Raw genomic sequence first — 24,720 nt, 5'->3', positions numbered from 1 at the left:
ACGTATAAACAAATTAATTTCAACTTTTCAACCCATATTTCAATAATACATGAACTAACTAATCCTGCCTTTGAAAATCAATTAAAAAACGGGAAAAATAAAGTCAAACATCATACTTGAAAAAAATGTTAGGAAAAAACACCTTCTTAAGTAAACACAAAACAAATGTCCTATCTCTGACATATTGTTTAGTCTACAGTAAAATGATTTGACCACATCATTGCCAATCAGTAAAGAAACTTGCTGAATCTCTTTGACCACAGCGCCTGTGATGTGAGGAGCAGGAATTCTCCTCAGCTGCCTGTCTGCCTGACCAGAGCACAGAGGTCTGTCTGTGCCCAGTTGAGATGTGGTATCTTGCCTCTGGAGGTGGAAACCGGACACTTCCACTCAATTCCAGAGGAGAATAGAAAATGTCACCTGTGTGATCTGGGAGAGGTCGAAAATGAAATGCACTTTTTATTCTATTGTCCATTATATCACAATCTTAGATATAGGATTTTCTGTAAAATGTCTGCAGAATGTCCTGATATGTCTGATGAATGTAGACTTCAGTACCTATTTACAGACAAAGTGTTTCACCTAGCTCAGTTTGTGTTAAATGCCTGCCAACAGCGTAGGAGGGCACTTTATGTTTGATGTGTTAAAGGCACAGTCTGTGCCTCAGATGTGTCTAAGTTATGTTTTATAGCTGTAATGTCTAAGGAGCAGAATTGTGTTCATATTTGGGTTGACATGTATGGAGGTGTATTATATTTGTTCTTTCACTCTCACTATGTTATTGCTCTTGTTTGTTATGTTTGTAGTGTCTTGTAAGCCCATGCGGGCTGGGCACCTTTTGGTGCATGACACTTTGAAAAATAATTTACTTACTTACTTACTATCTTAGCTGCCTACCGCACTATGAATACGACCTCAGTCTCTCTCATTCAGCGCCACTGGCATACATCTTCTCTTGTTAATATCTGCGGAACACAAGACAAACCAGTGGCTAAGTATGTTTATACTGCACAAACAAGTTTGGTTTTCTAGTAAACATAACCCACAGGTGATCCGGTTGCAGATCCACGTTTTATTTCCCTGTTTGTTTGCTTTAAGATTACATAAGCACAACACAATACATTTCAGACATGGCTGAAAATCCTATAGTCTCTTAGCGACATTACCACATGTAGATGGTTGCCCTTCTGCATAACTTGCATAAACTTGATCATCCTTTAGCAAGTCAAATTACAAGTCTATTTCACACTATTGTTAAATAGCAATAGATAAGAGGAGCTAACGCACATTTTCCATGCTGGGGGCGAAGGTTAAACTGGTTCAAAATGGAAGTCCGCTCACTATCTCCATTGCAAATTTCATATTTATTGACACAATTGCTAAGCTTTTGGTCAATGACCTTCATCAGAGCATTTTGTCTTAAAGGTAATAAATTATTTTACTGTGCAGAAGCCTTCTTTCATTTTGACACTACTGTTTATTAAAATCAAACCCAAATTATGAGTAGAATTCATATTTAGGCATCACCGTCAGTCCTTGTATCAAAAACTGTCAATCAATTGGAGAAAAACTCCCTCCAATTCCCTTATTTCAGCTTTTTATGTCAACAACTCAGACAGATTACAACAGATTAGGCCATAAATTGTTATAAGTTAGGACTTGCTTTAACTCAAACAGGTATTTAAATCCAATGAAAACAAAAACATACTCATACTTTGCTTATTTTTATTCAGCAGATTTTTAATACAATGCAAAGGTCCATTATAAGGAAACAAATTCATACACTGTTTCTGCTATGGCATACAGAGACAGAGAGCGAGAGAAGAGAGAGAGACTGCCAAAGACAAGATCATAACCATTAGAATGTAAACATTACAGAAAGAGAGAGAGAGAAAGAGAGATGATGATAAATGTCATATCAAGGCGTCCATATTTTCTGGTCATAAAAGAGAGTGATATAGAGAATAAACGACAAAACACTCCCTACAGAAACATCGGCAAATGTCATTATCACACAGATATACATCGAAGACAAAAATAAACTCATCCTTTTTTTTTTTTGTTTTTTGTTTTTCTTCCGTGTGGCTCCACCTATTTCTCTAAAATAAACTCCATTTACACTTTTCAACATATCCTCACATTTACATGTCATTCATCAGGGAAGCATTTCTTGTTTGCAAAAATCCAACGTTCTCCCCCAAAATACTCAGTCCCTTCCTGTACAAAGGAAAGCAGGGATTGGCCTAGGGTGTCAGAGAGCAAAGAGCATGATTGGCTGGAAAGGGATCATTGTGACATCAGTCAAACAGGAAGTCTGCTGAAAAGGTAACATGGCAATTAACACAGATTGGCAATAGTGCAGGCTGCTTGAGCTGGCAGTGGCCCGTAGGAACATAAAGGATGAATTGAATGTCACCGTTGCATGAGTTTTTTCTTTAAGCATCGCTAGCATGCTCTTTTTGGAGTTAGAAGGGCTAGCCGGAGAAAAAAAAGGTATGAGCAGTAGAGAAGACAGGACTGGAGGGATGAAATGTTGAATAAAAAAGGAAGAGTGTCAATGCTTGTCGTTTAGTTTTATTTAGTTTCCGGTCATTCTTTTGCTTTGTCTTCCGTCAAATGCATCTCTCGTCTTCCATGTTGGTCTTTGGAATGGTGTTGGTTGGATGGTCATGGGTGTTTTTTTTTTTTTTCCAAATTTATTTTAGCGGCTGTAGCCAAACTCATCGGCGTCGTCCGCGCGGAAGTCTCCATAGCGCCAAATGTTGAGCTGATGGGGAGATAGAGAGAGATTTTATTGCCCGTAATGAAACAAACAACCGTAAAATGCAGTCACATTCCCAATCGCTTTGAACGGGACTTCAATAACCTCTCTAGCACATTACATGTTCAATGGTCGAGAGAGAGAGAGAGAGAGAGAGAGAGAGAGAGAGAGAGAGAGAGAGAGAGAGAGAGAGAGCAAGAAAGGGGGAGGATGAGACAGAAAGCTGCCTTGATAGAGATCACTACCTTCACAGGCCAGTGCGAAGGCGCCTGCATCATCATCATCATCATCATTTAATCTGGCTCTTTGTGCTCGCCCACTGTGCTGGAGGGCCACAGTGCCTCAAACACCACCCAGTCTATTACTTCTCCTATTCCATTACATCCAGACTCCCGGGCAATCGCCTCATAAACCGTCACATGCGTTTCCCAGCTAAATGTCGCCTTTGTTACACAGTGATGGGCGCTGTGTGTGTATGTGTGGTTTGGAGTGGTGTTCGTATGGAATAGGTCGCATTTATCCGTGATGGAAAAAAATGTACATATGCAGTCGGAGGGGTGTGTGTCTGTGTGGGAGTGACAGACAGAGGCCGACCTTTCTTCCTGGCTCTCATAAGGCATGTGTGCTCAGCTGCTAATTCTGTGATTCACAGCTAATTAGTGACTCTGCTAATTAGCACTAGTCGTTAGGACGAATGAATGAACGCCGCCGCTACGTATCGCCGTTTCCCTTCTCTTGCCTTGTTGCCTTTCTTTCCCCTCCTCCCCGCAAAGGCCCCGAAAACATGGCAGCAACTCAGATTCTGATTAGAGTCAATTCCGCCGCTGACTGGTTGATTGTTTGGGCATGCTGCAAGGCCACGGGATAATTCATCAGAGGTCAGCGGGGTGAGCTTCTGACTGGTTATTGGCAGGAGTCTGAGCCACCATGCTTGACATTTACATAAATCAAAAATGAGTAAAAACGAAATTGGATACAACTGTCAGTGCGAGCTCCAGGGGTTTTTCTTGTGAAAGGCACCTCAGATGTTTGCGAGCCGACGCTTTGCCGTCAAAGTCGAAGAATAAGAACAAGAGGCGATCGGGCCTTTGCCATCAGGGCTCCTGGACTTTGCAAGGAGCTGCCCGAGGAGCTTAGGTTGGCTAAATCTGTATCATCTTTTAAATTACCTCCCAGAACTCACTTTTACAGGCTTGCTTTTATGTCATGATCTTTAATAAATTGTTATTTGACCTCCCTTTTATGGTTTACTTTCATGTTGCCTTGCTTTTAAATTTCTCACCTTGCTTTCACTTCTTTTGCTTTCAATTTCATCTTTTTTTTTTTTTTTACTTTATGTAAAGCACTTTGAGTGTTTTGAAAAGTGCTATATAAATATTGTTGTTATTATTATTAACTGTTTTCAAAAGGGCATGGCGAAAGCTTATATGTCTGATGACATTTTGAGATGGGCAGTAACTCAAGCAGATGTCTGACTGGTCAGTGGGTTTAGCAGGTTCAAATGGCGCCACTTTCATTGGATACTGTAAAGCTGTGTTGTGTCAAAGTGAACTGGGTCCTGAGCCATCTTAACGTGGGAAAGGACAGTCCAGTGTGACATGTGCTGCCTCCTGTTCTCCAATATTTTCCCCCCTCCTCTCTACCCGCATCGCACCCCCACCCCCATTTTCACAGTATGGGCCTGCACAGACTGTGGGCAGACATCCATATAGGACACTGGTGACTGCCAATGAAATGTGTCACATCTTGAGAGAGAGAGAGAGAGAGAGAGAGAGAGAGAGAGAGCGAGCGAGCGAGAGAGTGTGAGCGAGAGAGAGAAAGAAAAACAAGCAGGAAAGACACACTTTCTCTCTGGTAGTTGGTGTAGAAAGTAATTAGTGTTGTAATGTATTCTTGTTTTGGCAACATTAGATTTCTCACAGCAATTCATATTCATTGGATGCTCTGAATCCCCCATTTCAGAGAGACAGACAAAACATAATGATTGGCAAGGGAAAGGGGAAGGGATGGGGGGGGGGGGGGGGGGGGGGTCAGACAAAAAGACAGAAAGAAAATGAGAGAGAACTGGGTGGCTGGGATGAAGCAACTTACCCTGGCACTCTTGGCAGACTCTTGACCGTTCAGGTACTCTGTCACCTAGGGCAGAAAGAGAGAGACATTAGCATATCACATCGCTGCGTCACAGGGAGGATTTTAAAGGATTAAGGTGAATCAATGTGTCCTTTATTCCCGCTCTGCCCCGAGAGACACATTTTCACCTGCTTACATGGAGTTTTCGCACACATTTCTTTTTTTTTTTTTTTTTTCTTCAGAAGGGCACTTACACACCCACCCAGCGACACGGGATGTAAGGAACACAGTGTTCTTGTGGAGCGCGCATAGACGCAGAGCGGCGGTGACATCGCTGCGGGGGGATGTGGAGCTGAAAAACACGCAAACAAACCATACGGAGCGCGAGACAATAGCGCATTACGGCTCGCTCTTTGGGGGTCATCGCTATATCCACAGCGTGCAGACAGTCGCTAAGCGCTTCCTGCCACGGCTCACGCTAACAACAGCCACTCAAGATGAGAGGCTCTCATACCCCCCTTGTGCCCGCTAGCCTCGGGCCAGCGCCTTGCTGGTTTGTGGCAGCGATTTATAATCAAGTGCATCCACAGAATGCCTTAAGGGAGCTATAAGCTAAACGGGGGTGAGCCCCGAGCCCTACCTGCGCTTCAAGTAGAGAAATCAGAGCTCTATTGTAAGGTGGTGGCAGTGAGACACTTGTAAACATGGCATATCAGAGGTTTTCTCCACTGTATGAGGATAGGTGAGTGTGTGTGCCATAGCAAATCTATATAAATCTGTGCATTTGTGCCGTTTATGAGTGTGTGCACATGAAAACCAATAGACTCTTGCGTTTGTGTGGTAAAGGTCTTTGGTCCTTCCACCCCAAGAATCACCGTATTTTTTTAATATCTGGGGAAAGTTGAATGAACACACCTGCTGTTTTCCAACACCATCCAGCTTCACATGTTGGAACCACAAAGGCCGCTGATGTGTGTGTGTGTGTCTGCTTGTGTGAACGCAATTGTTTGTATTACCATACACAAAGGATTAGACATGGTGTGGACAATCAGGACAGAGAGAGGGATGCAGAAAGCGAGAGAGTAGAGAAAGAGAGGAGAAAGCCAATGTGCAGCGTTGAGCATATTGACTGCTTCTGCTAGAGCAGCCATTTAGCCTCATTGACTGAACCAGTGATGAGTCATAGGGCAGAGAAAGAGAGACCAAGGCACTGTTTTGTTAGGTTGGTACAGTGTGTGCACATGTATAGGCATAGAAAGCTCTAACTACAGACTCTGTGAATGGAGCGGTTCTCTACTATTGCAAAGTCAGAGTGGTTAGAGACTGACCAAGCTCTCCAAACGGCCTCCAAACGCACACACACCCTGTTCACTTCCCTTTCTCTGTGTGTGTGTGTCTGTGGAAATGTGTTTGTATGTGTGGGGAGGGTGTAGACTTACAAAAGTTAAGTCTTTGGATTTGTAGATACCCACGAATGTCTGTACATGTGTGAGGGCGGTGTGTCTTTATTGGCTTGGAGATAAGTGCATGTGTGTGTATGTGTGTGGGTACACGTGTTGAGAGCGAGTAAAGTTAGTTGGATTTTGATTAGAGGGACTAGCACAAAGGGAAAATTAGTGCAACTGAGTCAGACGAATGAAGAAAAATGAAAAACACTTGAAAGGAGGAGACAGGGAGGTGGAAAGAGTGCAGAAGAGAGTCATTGTGTTCTAGCACTGGATAAAATTGTGCACTGTGTATTATAGCTTATTATAGGAGCAGATGAGCTGGCTTTCACACACGCACGCACACACACACACACACACACACACACACACAGACAGACAGAAAAGAACAAGGATGCCAGATGTTAAAACTGTCGAGCATGGATGGGGCTCTGGAGTTTAATTGCTTAGCTAGCTGGTGTACATAGGTTGATTTGATAGCTACACTACACACAGCACCACAAAGATAATGGAACTGCAGCTGGATTGTACAGCTAATCTGTGTGTGTGTGTGTGCGCATGAGCGTGTGAGTGCATGTGTGAGCGTGTGGCTAGGGAAACTGCAGTGGCTGCAGAAGTCATCCATCAAAGCCAACTAAAGGAGAGATTTTTTGGAAGGCATTGGGACATGGCATCTTGGTCCCATCAGGCAGATGTCACCATATGGGAGACCCAGCCGACGATATTTCACAGACACAAAAGGCCAGCGATGCCATTTGTGCTGCGGAGGGAAGCTCTGAATGCCCCTAGCAGCTTCCTCTGCCCTGCTGTCTTTCCTTGGCGATCGGGCCCAAAGCGCTGGACTTGGAAAGCTAAAATGGCATGGAACCGGGTACCATTTCTGACCAAAATACCCACAATGGATCTAGCAAAAATGAGCACAAAGGGAGAAAAACTGTCAATTTGTGAGACGAGGGAAATCAGAAAACTAGGAAAATTGCACCTACACTTTGAAGGAAACAGAAAAAGTGTATTTCAACATATATATTTAGTATATGCTTTTGCTGAATTCTAAGCTCTGCATGGGGGATTTAGAGAGTGTGCATCTACATACAAGAGTCTGCATTCAAATACAATCTCACACAGCCCCATACAGAAATATTCCACAAAAGATGCTAAATCAAGTGCACTACAGTACAATATACACAGATTATAGGCTGCCATAAGGGAGCGATCGCGGTGAGCCTCTTTGTACCCTAGTTGGTAGGGTGCCTTTCCTGGCTCGTCCTCATACTTTACTGCTCCACTCACTTCAGCGCAGTGTCACAACAGCCAATCAGCGAGCAGCTGAACACCAATGATGATTGGCTTCAGATTTTGAATAGCTCCCTGTATCCTGTACCGGATCCTTCTTTCAGAGATTCTCTATTGGCTCCAGTAGAGAGGCATAATGACTCATTCAGACCGCAAACAAAGAGGCAAAAACTCATATCTGGAAATGACTTCAAGTGGCGAGGGAAAGGAAGGTTTCTAGTTGTGGAACACAAGTGCTTGGTTAAAGGCGGGGGGGTGGAGGAAGATGCACAAGAGGTATGACGCAGGATTGTCAGGGTCGCAGGGAAAGAAAGGACGTACTGAACAGCAGAGGAGAGATAAGCAAATAAGGATGAAGCCTGAGGTTGATAAGGTGTTCCTACAGTAGCACCAGGTGAGGAAGAGAGAGAGAGAGTGCGGAGGAGGATATCGCAGAGAACAAAAGGGAGGAAGAGAATACAAATAAGATAAGGAATTGGGGGATAAGGAAAAGAAAACAGAGTGTTTGGAGGAGGGGGGGGTAGCACGGCAGAAGGCGGCGGGTGACGGCGTGCTTGTCTGGATGACCCTACAGAGCTCCCATATGCCAGACAGATGCCATGCTACCCAGTTTGGTGGGCAGTGGTCACGGCCACTGGCAGTAGCAGAGAGCTGCGAGAATATGCTATTTGTTTAAGGAGGTTTGTGTGTGTGTGTCTCCCTGAATGCGTGTACTTGTGAATGATTTTGAGCATCTGTTTTACCCAGCTTGGAGGACCAAATGGATAGGGTTTGACACACTGAACGTTTAACTGATTACAGGAGTCAATTAAGTATACTTTCATGTCAACAGTATGCATTTCAGTCAATTTACCATACTATTCTGTGACGGACAGCTTACCTGGTAGCATCTGAACTGTCTCAATGCATTAAAAAAACACCCATCTGGTGCTCCATGCAGGCTAAAACAAACACTAAGAATGAGTTACAAATACCCTTTGATCCAATTCTGGTGCATTCAGGTAATATTCTAGAGAGTGTCTTGGTGTATGTGTGACATTTGCAATACGATGAATGACAGGTGGTGCAAGTCTGGTGTTTTGGCACAAGTCAGTGTGTCTGCCTGGCTGTGAATCTGTCTGCCTGAGAGCAAGTGTGTGTGTGTGTGTGTGTGCATCTCACTCGGCTGGCCGACATGCCATGCCCAGGTGGTGTTCTGGTAAGCGTGGTGTGAATGTGATGGATATGAGATGGCAGCTTTTTGACAGGTTGTGCGCGTCTGGTGCGTAGGTGAGCTGCCTCTTTTTTGATATCACTGCGCAGGAGAAAAAAAAAAAAAAAACCTTGAGAAAAACAGGGTTTTGGATGGAGAGTGCGTGAAAAGCGAGTTGAGTAATCGCAGTTTCAGTGTTTGGGCGTGCTCTCTTGGCCTTCCCCGCCGAGATTGGATGTCAAACCACGTAAAAGCCATTAGAGTGGATGGGGAACAATGGGACTTGTCCTCCATGTTGAGCCTCTCTCATTAACAGCAATGAAGATCAGACACACTGCCTCCCAGACATGAGCAGTCAAACTCCCAACACTCCCCCCCCCAAAAAAAGCTGTCTCTCCAACTCCCTTCACGTTTTACTCTCGCCCCATTGTTCTTGTTTTTCTCTACTACTGTCTCGCTGTCTGCTCTTTCTCAGTCCTCATCCCGTCTCGTTTTATTCTCTCTCCGCCTGCCATCGCTCCCCCCTTCTGACTCCTCCAAAAGCACAAAACTCTCAAGAAGACAGATCGTCGTCGGAGCACTTCGCCGGAACATAACAATGGCTTTTATGTCTGTAACTTGCGCTCTTTCAAGTTGAGTGTAGTCGGCTGAGCTGTGGATTGTAACTCCTAAGCGATATCTCTCATTCAACATGCCACAGTGTATGAATACTGCATGGTGAGCGGTGAGGAGGCCGGAGCTTTAAAAAAAAAAAAGTCTCCCTAGACTTGTCATTGTATGAGGGGGTTGATCGGGAAAGGCTTGTCATATCAGCACCGTAGCTAACCAGAGAAGAACTCAAGGGACTGCCCCTGTGTGTGTGTGTGTGTGTGTGTGAGAGAGTGAGAAAGAGAAAGAGAAAGAGAGAGGGAGAGGGAGGAGGGGGGTTGTCAGTGTGTTTGACTGTACATGAGAGGACGAGATTGACATTGAATGTGCCCGTTTTTATGGATGTGAAAAGAAAAGCATGCCTTTGTGTGTGTAAGAATGTGTGTGTGTGTGTGTGTATGTGTGTGTGTATTCCAGTCCCTTCCGAGGCATGCTGGGATTGTGCCCTGTTGCATGCTGGTCCCCCCAGCATGGCTGTCGGAGGGGATCAGGCGCATTGGCGGGAACGTGGCGTGACAAGCCCACCGGCTTGGGTTCACAGAGTTAAGGAGGAAACACACATGTGGCACGTACATGTACACGCGCACGTGCACGTGCACACACAACAAATGCAAAGAATGACAGCCAATATCACAGAGTACATTCTGTAGTTCAGTCCCAGGGGCACTGTGAAGAAAACAAGTCTTACATAAACACCATAATGTAGCATACAAACATTCAGAGAAGAATTTCTTTGTGTTTCTCTTTCTCTAACACACACACACACCAAATTGGGGCTGGATAAAGAGTAATACCTTTCTTTTTCTCTGATCCCTGTGTTTTTCCCTCTCTAGTGAGGTCACACAGCGCAAAATAATATAAGTTTGAATGACCTGGTGCCTTCACTCCCTGCTCTCCTCTCTCTGTCTGTCCTCTACTCACCCCAGGGTGTGGGAGGGGAAACTGTATGACTGTTTGTATGACTGTGTGTGTGTGTGTGTGTGTGTGTGTGTGTGTGTGTGTGTGTGTGTGTGTGTGTGTGTGTGTGTGTGTGTATATGTGTGTGTATGTGTGTGTGCAACTGCAGAGGACGGAATGGCGTTTGGGTAGTGGTGCGTGTCGGCTAGGACATGTCAAAGGGGCCCTCAGAGCAGTGACAGCAGGGGAGGTGACTGCCTGTGTGTGTGTGTGTGTGTACGCGTGTGTGGGCGCTTGCGTGTGTGTGCAGTCAATAACGGGGGAGCAGAAAATGTCCATTAAAATGCTCCATCTCTAACTCTTTACTCGTAAATGAGGTATTGAGCCATCGGTGGGGAGCGGTCATGCTTTCACACACCCATGAAGCACCGAGGGGGTGTGTGTGTATGTGTGTGTGTGTGTGTGTGTGTGTGTGTGTGTGTGTGAGTGTGTGTGTGTGTGTGTGTATGGGCTCTTGATGGCTCATGGCAGGCGAGTGGGTGGATGGGGAGGGTGGCAAGCTGACAGCCAGTCAACTGGTGGTCCGGACACTGCTAAAGGCCATTTAAGGGTGACATGGTGAAGAATTTTGCCAGAATGCCTCTAAATTTTTGAGCGTGTGTGTTTGTGTGTGTGTGTGTGTGTGTGTGTACTACCCACACCCTACAACTACCCACACCCTACAACTACCCACACCCTACAACCTGACAGCGGTGCTAATAAATGCTAAAACTTCTCTTATCACACTGTCACAATCAAACTACAATGCAAACCCAAACCAGTGACGTAACAGCGCGGCTTCTGCAAACTACATATCCCATGAGCCACCTCATCTGTACCCAACAGCGCAATTACACCGTGATAAATGGAACTACACTTCCCTTGAGGCGTCATCAGTGTGAGCCTCCTTCCTGATTTCCTGCGAGGATTCCCGGTGTGGAGCCATAGGTGAGCCTGCACTTCCCAACCAGGCATTTCATCCGCCGTTTCAAGCCCCCCCCCCCCCCCGCCAACACAATTACACCGCAGTGGAACCGACGGGCTATTAACTCCACAGGGGGATCTAAACTGCAAACTGTAAGAAAACTACACTTCCCACGAGGCGCTTTATCTGCAGAGACACAGATAAGTACAAAAGAGGCGCATCTCACGTGAGCCGCTGCTAAAAGGCTGCCCTTATCGCCCCGCAAAGCAATTCACAACCTAAAAAGTCTTCTCTTGAACATTGAGACCTAAAACAGAGAAAAACCCAGGCCTAGATGTGAATAAAGCAACAATATGGGGAAAGAAGATAAAAGGAAAAACTAAAACTACATCTCCCAGGGGGCTAGCGGGTAATTAAAGATCCCAGGCCTCTCATCCTCCTCTCCCATCCACAGCTTTCAGTCTTTCTTAGACAACCACCTCACAGCTGTTTTCCCCACAGGCCGCCTTCTGCTCCGATACACACGCACACCACTGAAACATTAAGAAAAAAATAAAAAATAAATCTAAGAGACGGGAACATGTCTTAACGCACATTTGCTGAAGGCTTGTGAATACCATTTCTGTATCCTTATCGTTTAAGGAGGGAACATATTGGAAATTCTTTTAAGCCTGGGTCGATACAGCAGGTCCACGCTATGTTGGTGATTGATAATAATTGGGCTGGCGAGGGAGCGACAGACACTTCCGTGTTTGTAATTGACTTGTAATTAGCAAACGGGAGATTATTAGCTTGTAGCGCTAATGAACTTTGGGGGCTAGCGCTGATGTCAGTTAGCCGAGGCGACTGGGCGAGACGGTTAGCGCTCGGTGGCTCGCCAGAGGTTGAATCCATCAAGTTGTTGGCCGCTGACAGAACACACTGGTGAAAGGCAGCAGAGCACAAAGGAGACCGCTAACCATATAGCCGTCTTTGACTTGAGCTGCCATGGCAGACTTATTTCAGAGCATCTGCGACACAAAATATCAGGTCTGGATGTGAGGTGTGTGGGTCAGAGACAGTGTTTGCAAGCACTTGTTTCTTGTGGGCTCAATCAGGTCTCATGGAGAAAAAAAAATGCTTCTAGTGTATCTATGTGATCTCCGTCTGGCCCCCTACCTCCGTTTCTCTCTCGTAATTACTCTCATACAAAAGCACACATACACACATCTCCTGTCTCTCTATATGCCATCACTTCAAAATGAAATATGAAAGGCAGGCTTTACTGTCAACCTAGTGTGGGTTAACAGGGCAGAGTCGGCTGATGCAAGGCGCAAATAATTGCCGATAACAGCATTTTAAATCACAGCTCATTACGAGGCCAACGGCAGGTCTGATCTGAGCGCCTCTCCACTTTAATTCCTGGGGATTATTGTTCATCCTGACATGGCACTCAGAGACAAAATGCAAATTGGCACACGCAAAAGCAAAACGCACACCGCCTCCCCATTGCCGTCTAAATGAAACGCTCAACCTCACTTTGGACGACGTGAACAAAGAGGGTAAAAGGAAAAAAAAAAGATGAACAGAGGGAGGAGAAGGAGAGTGAATCAGTCAGTGAATCATTGATTAATGGAAAAAAAAAAGGGATAAAGAGAGGGGAGAGGGAGTAATGTGCAGAAGGTTAAGAAATGGAGGACTAAGAGAGAAACGGAGAGTACAGAGGGAAGTAAATGAGAAAGAAGTGACAGAGAGAAAAGCAATGGAAAGATAAGAGGCGATAGGAGGAAGAGGAGGAAAAATTGAGGGATGTGGCGGGCCGAGAGAGGGAGGGAGGGAGGGAGGGAGGGAAGGAATGGAAGAAATCAGGCCCCACAAGATGGATGGAGAGACAGAGGGGGAGCGAGAGCGCGGAGAAAAAGTCAGCAAATGAGGGACGGATGAAGAGAGACATTAAGAGCGATGAGGGGAGAGACGTGCACAGAGAGTGCACAGTAGGCGAGTGGGTGGCCGTGTGCCAACGTGGCAACTTGCCATTCTAGTAGTGGATGGTTGACGGCGCCAGGACACTCTAAGGATGGCATGGTATACCCATTGTGCCTGAGGTGGAGAGGGCATGAAGTTGGTGTGTGTGTGTGTGTGTGTGTGTGTGTGTGTGTTCCATTCCAATCTCATCACACATGGTCAGGGGCTCAGAGGCAAGAGGGAAGAACACTGGGGAAAAAATAGTGTGTATGTGCAAGCACTGATGGACGTTTTATCCAGTGTGTGTGTGTGTGTGTGTGTGTGTGTGTGTGTGTGTGTGTGTGGGGTGCCTGGGGGGAGGGCAAGCCGTCTGGCCTGCCAAAGCTGTGGGGCTGGTTGAGTTTTACTGGGAGCTTCTGACTCACATATAGAGACCAGTGATGAGAAAGACTGCCTCCTGTCTACAAGAGTCGCTGTCCTGCATGGCTGACATGTACATGCACACACACACACACACACACACACACACACACACACACACACACTCGAGTAACATCCCCTGATGATACACTGGCTGATGCACACACAAGCATGCCGACACACACAGCTCATTTATGGTAACATTAATACAAGAAAACAATGGATTAACTAAGATGGTACTGAATGTTTCTGCTAGAGAAAAATTAACAATTTCACTTCAAGTCACTTTCACTTTCAATCTTCCTTCATAAAATCGATTTCTGCAATGACCGTAATACCGTCTCCGATATTAGTTCCTACAAATGCCACTTTTAAATACCTGAGAATATTACAAAGTGAGTGTTGCTTGACATCTCTTGACAACTCCATTATATTCTAAGAGCATTGGCCCTTAAAAAGAAATAGAGATTATGTGACAGATTATGCATGCATGTTTGTTTTCGCTCTACATTTCATATATGCAAATGCACATAATGTCCCTTCTGCTTCAAATGCTATATGAGCGGTATAAAGCATGATATCACTCACTGGGAATAATCTAAATATCATATAAACAACACATGGCTGAATGCAGAAGGGCCACACATGATATGCCAGATGTATGACAGATTAGTATTTGCACTATGACACTAAATCTCCTTGATTGTGTTTATAGGTGCTTAAAAATGTATGTGCGTGCGTATTAAGCATGTGTAATGTAAGTGAACAGAGTATGTAATGCATATGGGTGCTCGGCTCTGATTTTAATGTACATTTTTGGGTCATTCCATTGTGAAGGATACAATGTAATTCGTACTCTAATTGCATGCTTTATCCATCCAAGCTCTTTAGCATCCTTGCATCCACACCTCTGGGTCGCTCTGTCACTTTCCCTCTCTAAGTGTGTCACTGCTGCGCTCTTTTTCCGTTTTTCCACCCATCTCCTACTGTACTTCCTCTTTCTCCTGCCTTGCTTTCATCTAGCCCACCGCCCGGCCCCTCCGTCCCGTTACCCATCGATCAGATAACAGCAGCTGGCACGCACATGATCATATTTTCACCTACACTTTCACTTGACGACTATTTATCTTTGGCTGCTGTGACAATATTGTGACAACAGTAGCTATCCATATGGTGTACTTAGTGAGCCTCCAGGAATATAGGCTTTAATACAAAGAATTTGAGAAGAGAAATAAAACCCCAAACAGATGAATATCCCTCTCTCCGCTTTCCCTCTCTTGGGACAATGCCATCCTCAAAGCCTGCTGTTAACCTTCAGTGCACTTACGACTGACTATTGATATCACTATAATGTGCCAGTGTACATTACAGCCCATCTGTTATGCAATGCTTAGCACTAGAGTGCAGATAACAATGACCATGTTCCAATCCCCTGGGATGGATAATGAATAATGAATAGAGCAAAAATGGAATAGATAGGAAGGACAAAAGTCACTTTTAGAAGGTGGCTGATAGTCCGGATGAGTGAAGAGAGAGAAAAGAGGAGAGAAAGAGCTCGGGGTGAGCCAGCAAGTGAGCAGGCTTGGATACCACGCTATCCAAAGCTCCAGAGAAACTTTCTATAGAAGGATAAAAGAATGGTGGTGCAGCTCCAGAGGTCTACTAGAGGTTGCACTTTGTAACACTTTTTTTCCCCTACTATATCCCGCGTGAAATAACATTTTCTGTTGTCGCACCAGCTGCGATCCTGTCAATGAATATTTGAATCAGAAATTCACCTTGCAAAGAAATAGTAAAGCAATAGTGATCATCTTTTCTTCAGCTAGGAAACTGATTCTGAACATTTTGGAATAGCAGGAAAAGTGGCATACAGTACGGTGAGTGAATATATTCAGCATGGGATACCTCAGTGAAAATCAAACATCTAACCCTGCAGTATTGGTGCTGTTAAGCTATACAGTACCACACTGAACTAGAATATAATTGCAGTCTATGTATTCCACACAGCAGTTAAACTGTGAAGTAAAGACTTTTGAAAAGTAGCCTAATGACGTGGACTTCTGCTTGTTTCTCCCCAAGTAGGAAATGCGGAAGATCTTGGCGATGGTTCTGGGCCTGGAACCAGATTCGATGAGTGGAATTACCAACGAGAAATGCTGCAGAGCTTACTTTAACACACACTTCTAAGCACATTGGCAACACTGCTGCTTGTTAAACTGTCTGCAGATCAAAATATTAGTCTGTAGTCGACCGGGAGGAGGCAAACGCTGGAGAAACAGCTGCTGAATACCAAAGAGAAACCATTTGATCCAACAAAACCTAAATCTGTGTAGTCTATAAGCCTATTAGTCTTGTGCCTGGGAGGTTTTAATCACTGCCCTGCTTCTATAGGGTCCATTACCCAGAGGCTGCATTATAGTTCCTCGCTACTGGTTGGAGGTCAGAGGCCAAAACACTCTCTGGAGTAAAATCACAATGATGCACAGTGCATTGACTGACTGACTGAGAGACTGAAAATGCTTTTAGAGTGTGTGTGTGTATGTGCATGTGTCTGTGTGTAAGCGAGAGACGGTAAATGAGCGAGTTAGAGACTGTGTGTGTGTGAGGGAGGCTGTGAATAAGAATGTGCGTGCATTTGCCGCTTGTGTCTACTATATATGAGAATGCATTCATATGTTTTTATGAACAATTACATTCCTGTAGGCATATTTCTCCATTCCTTTGTGTGTATCAATTTTTAAGTAAATGGCAGAGAGACTAATGCTGGGGGTGTGTGTGAGCAGTAATTGCAGCAGGAATAAATATCCCTCGTTCTTCTTTATCTTTCATGTACAGAGTGGCTTTGAGTCTGCTGGGCGAATTAGCATAATGAGAGGAAAGTAAACGAGCAATGCTTCATAATCTGACAAAATGGCCGCCGTCACAGGGAAATCGTAGAGGTGTGTGCATGTTTGTGTGTGTGGACTGACAAGTGAGGAGACACATGATGCCTCTTATGCCACAGTGTTGCGCATCAAAATACCAAACAGCACTCAGCTGAACGCTAGCTTTCATACATCAAGAAAAGACATAAATGACAAAACTCTGAGATGAAAATGAGCGCTGAGCTCCATGCTAGCATGGAGACGTGGGTAATTATTGGGCTGGCAGACCGTGAGAGCTAAGAGGGGGCATATGGACCTTTTAACATTAGATGAGTGTTATGCAAACAAACGTGCTGCGCTCTGGCATTTCATTACAGCGGCTGAGGTTTATAGAGACAAATGCTACTGTTAGGATAATGATGACGATGAGGATGGAAACCCCTCGCATCCCCAGTCTCGGTAGCTGAGCTGACTAATGTGCTGGTTATGGTAATGACAAAAATGATACTCGTCACATGACAAATAAAAAAATGACTGTATGATGGTAATGACAATGATAACTGCATGCTGTTTATTATACTGATTTCATGATGTCTATAATGATGACAATAATGGCTATATGAGGATTATACTGAATGATAACAATGCAATGATGAATAATGGAAAGGGTGATGACAGGGTGTCAAATTTAAATGTAAGACATTTTAAAGACCTTTTTAAATGGCGGCTACAATTAAATTGACTGATGTCACAACTGAAACACCCGTGAAAATGAAAACAAGGTCACCAGAGAAACGGCACAGCAGCATTTCAGGTTTCAAGACATCTTTTGCGAACACCTTCCCTTCATGCACCCCTCCACCTTTTCCCTTACCATCTTCTGCAGGTACTTCTCCTTGCGGACGTCCACCATGACCATGCCCTCTTTGACCAGGCCGAGGCCCACGTCCTCCTTGGTGTCGGCGAACTGTAGCGTGACGTGGGGGCAGGTGACACCGGAGTACTCCACGTTCAACAGGCACTGGGTGTTGTGGATGTCCCGCACCACGCTGTCCACCACATCGGCACGGGCGTCCTCCTGAAGAGGCGACGGGTGGGGGCCGGGACGGGTGGAGGGGGTGAGGGGGTAGACAAAGGTGGGATATAATGAGGAGTTGGAGGATTGGAGAAGATAACAGCGGAGAAAGAGGGAAGGGAGGGGAAGAGTCGGGGAGAGAGGTGAAGGGGATAATTAGTATGCTGCCGGGCGTGCTGATGACTCCTGAACATACACAGATATGCGTACCCACACAAAGACATGCGATGGGGACGCTGACATGCATAAACACACACACATATGCAGGCATCTAATTGGGATCTGATGTGTGTGGGGATAAATGTTGAAAAAAAAAACCATCCTCTCCAATATATGCAAACACACAAACCAGAGAAAAAAAAACTGCACTCATGATAATGGGGTCAGTAAAAGCAAGACAATAAGCTCACTCAGCAATTGATCAGTACTATATCTCTTTCTCTCTCACACACACACACACACACACACACACACACACAGACTAATCATTCACATGTAGAGCTTGCCACACACCAATTATCCACTCAACCGGTTCAAGAGGTTCTAGTTCCGCTGCACTCTCTAGTGGACTGCCTCTCTCACCCCCTCTCCTCATCCTGTCCCTTTCTTCTCATTTGGCTCTTCCGTTCTTTACCTTACTCTTTCTCCTTCGCAACCTACTCGATTGCGATTGATTGAGCACATGGCGCAGAAAGAGGTGGAACAGATGCAATCCTCACCTCATGTCCTCTAGCAGTAAGGACAAAAAGAGAAAAAACAAGGGAGCAGCATCTCCAAAGCCAGGACGACACTTAAAAACTATCACTCCCTGGCCATCATCCATCCCTCCCCTACACCATCCATCTCTCTGCCTCCCCTCCTTCTCGCCCTGGTCTTGTCTCCATGGCAACCCCCTTCGAGCTAGCCGCCCTTGGGTATGTGCGTGCGCTTGTGTGTGTGTGTGAGCGTGTGTACATGTGTACATGTGTGGGCAGGGAAGCTTGTTCAAGGCACAAAACTCTAAGGGCCTTTTTTGTCCCTGCTCTCCCTCTGGTCAACTTGTCACAGGCGCTCTAGGGGAGCTCAGGGTGAGAGAGAGAGTGAGAGAGAGAGGGAGAGAGAGAGGGAGACAGAGAGAGAGAGAGAGAGGGAGGCAAACTGACAGAGGAGGAGAGAAGAGAAAGAAAGGGAGGGAGAGAGAATTACAGAATGAGAACGAGTTGACACCCGTGAGGGGGTGATACAATATGAATGAGAACCTTCTGCCATGCAGCGAAGGACAATGGAAAGACTAGATGTATAGCAGCGCTCTCTCCTCTGCCATATGCCCACGACAGACCTGGTGGAAGATGTGAAGGACTTTTCTTTTTGTCTATTTGGAGAATAGGCTACAATTTATAAACACATGAGGTCTTTCTTTTTGATAAAGAAATACATGAAAAAAACGAAGGAATGGAATTAAATTAAAATATAATAAAATTAAACTTAAAGGCTACAATTTATAAACACATGAGGTCTTGCTTATTGATAAAGAAATACATGAAAAAGATGAAGGAATGGAATTAAATTAAAATATAATACAATTAAACTTAAAGGCGAAGAGGGGGGTACTGGCAATAAGTGCTTTGCCATCCTCCAGCAAATTAGAACCCTTGCTTTGCACTTTTTTTTGTCTATCTATCTATCTATCTATCTATCTATCTATCTAAAATTAATCCATCTAAAGTCATTTAATATAGTATTGAGTCTTAAAATCATGCATCATGTGGTGAGGCAATTTCGCTTTGCAATGCAAACCAACTTCTTTTTTTTTTTTTAACCAAGAATTTAATCGAGTATCATTTCCTTGATACTAGTGGAGCGATCTGCCTTAGGGCACATTGACACTATTCCACTTTTCAGCTGCTGCCAGCGCCTTTTTGTACATGAAAGCCAACGGGGAGCGGCCATGAGGTGGATGGAAAGCAGCCGCTTTAGAAAGGCGCTGCGCCTGGCGTGTTTTTAGGCAGAGCGGAGCGCTTTCTGAAGTTGAGGAATGTTCAGCTTTGTACAGGTGTGCTCATGGTGTGGACTGCTCTTTTTAATGAGCTAACCACAATGAAGAAGGGGGGGGGGCAGCTCAGACTGGAGGCCGCTTACAATTTACAACAACCAGAATGAAAATTGAAAAAGTAGTAGAAAAGTTGGGAGCAGTTGTTCCTCTGACGGGTGCAGCTGCTGCAGGTGGTTGTCATGGAAACAAAGTGCGCTTTGCGCGACCCACTTTTTCAAATTATGAGTACAAAATTCAGCTAAGACAGCGTTTTGTTCTACAGAAAATTGGAATAGTGTGCGTGCACCCCGATTCTGTCTTGTTTCAAGTATTAGCACTTGTTTCCAGAAAAATCATGAAACAGGTGAAACCGTATTGGAACGAGTAAAGCAATCTTGGCCCATTGGCAATATTTTTAACTTGCATTAAAAATTGCATTGCAAAGTATTATTTTAAGACGGAATATGAACCCATACAACTTGTTAAGATAGAAATTATTTTGCAGGGCATTGGGTGGCAGGCTGAGTGACTGAGGCTGCAACCTTTCCTATGTGTGGCGGCAAAGGCACAATACAAGTGGGGCACAGCGCTGTCACCACGAGTGACAGAGGAAAAACCTTCAGATAAGGCAGGCAGCAAATGGATGAAAGGAAAACCAAGAGAAAATGGAAAGAACAGGAAAAGGGTAAGACAGATACAGAGTGACAGAGGAAGAGAGAGGGAGAGGTGCAAGGTGCGTGTCAGCTTCCGACACGGGGGAAAGCTGTGTGTGTGTGTGTGTGTGTGTGTGTGTGTGCGTGTGCGTGTGCTTGTGCGTGTGTGTGTATGTGTCTTGGGGCTGTAAGGTGTAGGTGATGCCTGTGCCCTCCTGGACCAACAGATGGGCCACTTCATCCTTCAGGAAACACTGACTCATGAGACAGGTGACAGCAGGCACACACACACAGCATGCATGTGTGCGCTCTCTCACACACACTCACACACACAGATCTTGCACTTAATTGTACAACTTGTGCAAAACTCTAGTTCTGACGACATCAGAGACACATGCAATCGCCCTGCAACATTATCTAGGCTAAGTGGAACAAATACCCTATAAAAAAAAAAAACACACACGCATACTAGCATGCATACACACTCACACAAACAATTAAAGAAGGGGCTTAGCACTGCGCCAATCAGGCACATCCCAAATGAAAACGTGTTTGTATCCCCATGGACTATTTAGGATGCTATCAGCTCAGTGGGATGTTTTCTGAGAAACCCAGGGTATTAAAGCGAGTTAAAAATACTTAGGTCACCGCGACCTCAGACCTAAGTGCTGCCGTTGCCCCCGCTGACACACACTCTCGCACACAGCACAGTCACACACACACACACACACACACGCGCGCGTGCGCGCACACACACACACACACACACACAAAGACACATGCGCACACAAATGCTCACGGGGGGTTGCATAAACACACTCGGATGTAAACAAGAAGATTAGGGTCTGGAGAAAAACACAATCACCACTGCTTGGCTATCAGGTGGATGTTTATATTGTTGACACACATGCACGCACACAACTCACACACACACACACACACACACATACACACCAAGCGTCCAAATGGGAAAAACATGCACACTGAACCAAATCTAAACTCCACTTTTAGATTTTTGTCAGCATGTCATGATGTTAGCTGTGTCGACACACTGTATCAAAGACAGAATTTATGTAATGCATCAGCAGAAGCATAAAGAGAGAATATGACTGGTATACTGTGTGAATACCTGGATGGTTCATGTCTATCTATAGAATGTGTGTCCATGTGCGTGTGTGTCTAGGTATTAATGTGTGTTGAAGACATGTAGTATGATGTTATTAAATTGTTTATACAATGTGTTAATATGTCGATTATTCTCTAGCTGCTGCTACCAAATAAATCAGAGACTTGGTGTTTGTCAATGCTCAGTCTACTTTGTACTGCAAACACTATGTATGAGAATATCTTCCACTAACACTGCTTGTAAAGAAAACTCTACCCTTTCTGTCTCTGTTGCAGACTTATCACCTTGTGTTTGCAGCTGTGAAACAGTTTTTATGTCTTGCCAGGAAAGTCAACTTTCAAAAGTTGGCACAGAGTAAGTCTGAAAAAGTTTATTTTGAAGTTAATTTTGAAGCTTTCGGTCAAATAACTCTTTCTGGCACATTTCTACTCTGCGTGCGTGTGTGTGTGTATACTTACATCCTGTGGGACCTGGATGAAGGCGAAGGTATACTCGGTGGCCTGTGCTGGCAGGGTCCTGGTGCTGAAGGCAGGGGGTATGGCAGCCAGACGGGTGGACGGCACAATCTCTCTCTGAGGGAGGGATGGAGGGAGGATAGAAACGTGACCCAACATGCAAAAACAGAAACATTGTGGGAGATAGTTTTCATAGAATGTCGATATTTGCATTAATAGCTTTAAAGCGGTATGTAATAGGGGTCAGTGAGTGGTTTTGTCTGAATTATTCATTACTGAATCAAATAAGTCCATTTTGAAATAACTTGTTTGATGTAAAATGCGTCTCCTGTAAAGTTAAATGAGCTTGGGTTCATGGTCACAGATATTGTCTCCGATATGAAACGATTCAGTTTAACTGCAATCATCAAGGTTATGAGATCTCAAAGCGAAGTGCAACAACACTGTGAGACTCAGAAATCTGAGCAGCAAACGTGACAGCGACACAATTTAAATATAGCCACCTCTTCTTACTACTGCATTCACAGAGTGAAAGGGTGATTTTAGGGGTGACGTCTGGCCCGCGCAAGTGATGATACATAAGGTTGTTTTTGTGAAAGACAAGAAAATGTGAAGTCGAAGACATGAAAGAAAAAAAAGAAGAACGGGGTTGTTGAAAGCATGTGACGTAGATGAAGAAAGGTTTACTTTAAGAATTTGCAGCAGAGCGTAATGTATCTCTCCAGTCAATCACACACACACTCACCCTAAGGCTGTATGATAAAAAGACTACACAGCCAATACACTGTATTGCAATTTTATTTTTCCCCTGATTCGGAACCGATTCTGAAATCCTGATGTCACTATAACCATGGTAGTTTACAGCTATGAAACAAGGACAGGTGCCATTTTTTGCTTAAGGGCTGCGTGCTTGTAGATGTCACCTTAGCAATCATTTCACAGCTGTTTCTACGGCAGTACCGAGGCCCTTTTCACTAAGCTCCATCTGCTCACTACCTCAGTTGTAACAGAGTAGCTACGAGCAAAGATGAGAGTAGACATCGAGTTGATACCCGCCGGGCTCCTGTCAGATTAGAAAACAAAACGGGATGAGTAAAACTTAATAAAGGTAATTGTTTGCTGGCATTGTTTGCCAGCTTTGCCATTAAGTATTTGAATACACGGATGATTGAAGGGTTTCATTCCAGTATGCTATATATCCATTTTGGGGGGGAAAAGTAAATAAAAAAATACAATAATTAGGCTACATCCTCTAAAGTAATGTTTTCCAAGTGCTCCAGATAGCAAATAACTTCAATAATGCTCAATGCTGAGTTTTAGGCTTGCGATCATTATAGGTGTCACATTTCATGAATGTATTCCATCTCATTTTGAATGACATTTACATGGATTTACTTTTGCTTGGAAAACATATAAACATGAAAGTACAACCTGATAAAACATCACTGTGATGTTCAAAATCATTTTAGCAGACTTGTGGATGTAAAGCAGTTAACACAGGGCCTGTTTATTATGTTTGTGCTTACATTTTACTCAAAGTTCAGCTCACTGGGGGACAAAGAAGTATGTATAGCCAAGTGGGTAAATACTTATAATTTACTGCAGGTCAAGTGCTCTGCAGCACAAAGGTGTTCATTTTTTTTGTGTGTGTATGTGTTTTACATTTTATTTCAAGTTCAGTGAACAATTGCACACAGAAATGTGCATTTAATTTACATTTTCTTTGCCTTTGCAGGGGAATGTAAATGTCTCTTACTTAAATTAATTTTAGGTATATTCAGTTTGACTTGGTTCCCAGATTTTTACATAAATGCATAAATGTTATATCTGAATCATATCTAAATAGTAATTAAGTACTGTAATGTAATGAAATTTAATATCCAGACACATTTACTTTAATGTGTATTGTGCTTCAGTTCCTACCCAGACCTTAAAAATACATGCATAAACTTGCAAACTTTGCACACAGATAAATCTCCACACATGTGTAAGGGCCATGGGAGACTCCACTGATGTTGTCCTTATTAATACTCGAAAACACGATACAGACACACACACACACAAGATCCCTGGGCGACCGCACTCGTGTATAGTCCGACAAATACAGCCATTAAAGGTGGGGAGTAAATTTAATGACCCCATATCTGAGGTTAATGTGTTCTTTGGATTGGACAGACTAGACAGAGGAAGAGCTAAAACATTTATTAGGGATAAGACCAGAAGATTTATCTAAGCCATAATAGATTTTGATAGCACTGTAAATGTGGGCCTTAAAATCTAAAGACAATGTGGTCTGCTGTGTTTGCTAACGATGGGATAGTAATTCAAGCATGGCATTTTGAAATAGTGACCTGTACCTGAGATGCGTGACAATATCCCCAATGTAATGGCTGATGGCATGGTGGCATTGTGGCAAGGACAGAATGACATAAGAGTAAATGACACAAAACTACACAGAGAAAGAATGAGTTGGAGATCAGCCCAACTGTGTGTGTGTGTATGTGTGTGTGTGTGTGTGTGTGTGTGTGTGTGTGTGTGTGTGTGTGTGTGTGTGTGCACATGCGTCTGGGTGTCCGGTCGGCCTCGGAGAATCACACTTTCAGCAACATGCCAGGACGCATCGCGTCTGCCAGCCAAACCCCGAGCCGTCCCCCACTCTATGAGGTCAGTCACACACAGCGCCAGCGCGGTGCATCATGGGAAATGTCCCACAGGCCAGGGGTTGGCTAGATGGGCCACTTGGTGATGCGTGCATGTGCCCGCGCATGAACAAACACACACACAACCACAAACTCAAAAGGATGTATCGTCATCACAGATAAAAAAAAAAAAAAAAAGATCCAGAGAAAGAGAGGTTGAGAGTAGGGGGTGTGAGTGCTTTTTTTCAGTATGATGAAAAGGA

General features: G+C 44.3%; 1 protein-coding gene across 3 annotated transcripts in view; it reads right to left on the bottom strand.

The window, feature by feature from the left end:
• Nucleotides 1–1,707: 1,707 nt before the first annotated feature.
• The window catches only part of snd1 (staphylococcal nuclease and tudor domain containing 1), a 186,771-nt gene continuing 163,758 nt past the window's right edge, over nt 1,708–24,720 (bottom strand). For all 3 annotated transcript variants that reach the window (XM_071541726.1, XM_071541724.1, XM_071541723.1), the window contains 4 exons: nt 21,822–21,935; nt 17,373–17,576; nt 4,853–4,897; nt 1,708–2,767 (listed from right to left, as the gene is read on the bottom strand). In XM_071541726.1, the coding sequence (XP_071397827.1) occupies nt 2,702–2,767; nt 4,853–4,897; nt 17,373–17,576; nt 21,822–21,935 (429 nt within the window). In that variant the 3' untranslated portion in view covers nt 1,708–2,701. The remainder of the gene's footprint in view (nt 2,768–4,852; nt 4,898–17,372; nt 17,577–21,821; nt 21,936–24,720) is intronic.

This window comes from Centroberyx affinis, unplaced genomic scaffold, assembly GCF_046629955.1.
Source record: "Centroberyx affinis isolate AG114_WGS23_722 - 3 ecotype Tasmania unplaced genomic scaffold, CSIRO-AGI_Caff_v1 ptg003935l_1, whole genome shotgun sequence".
Classification (NCBI taxonomy): Eukaryota; Metazoa; Chordata; class Actinopteri; order Beryciformes; family Berycidae; genus Centroberyx; species Centroberyx affinis.
This window is presented reverse-complemented; position numbering and strand designations above follow the sequence as displayed.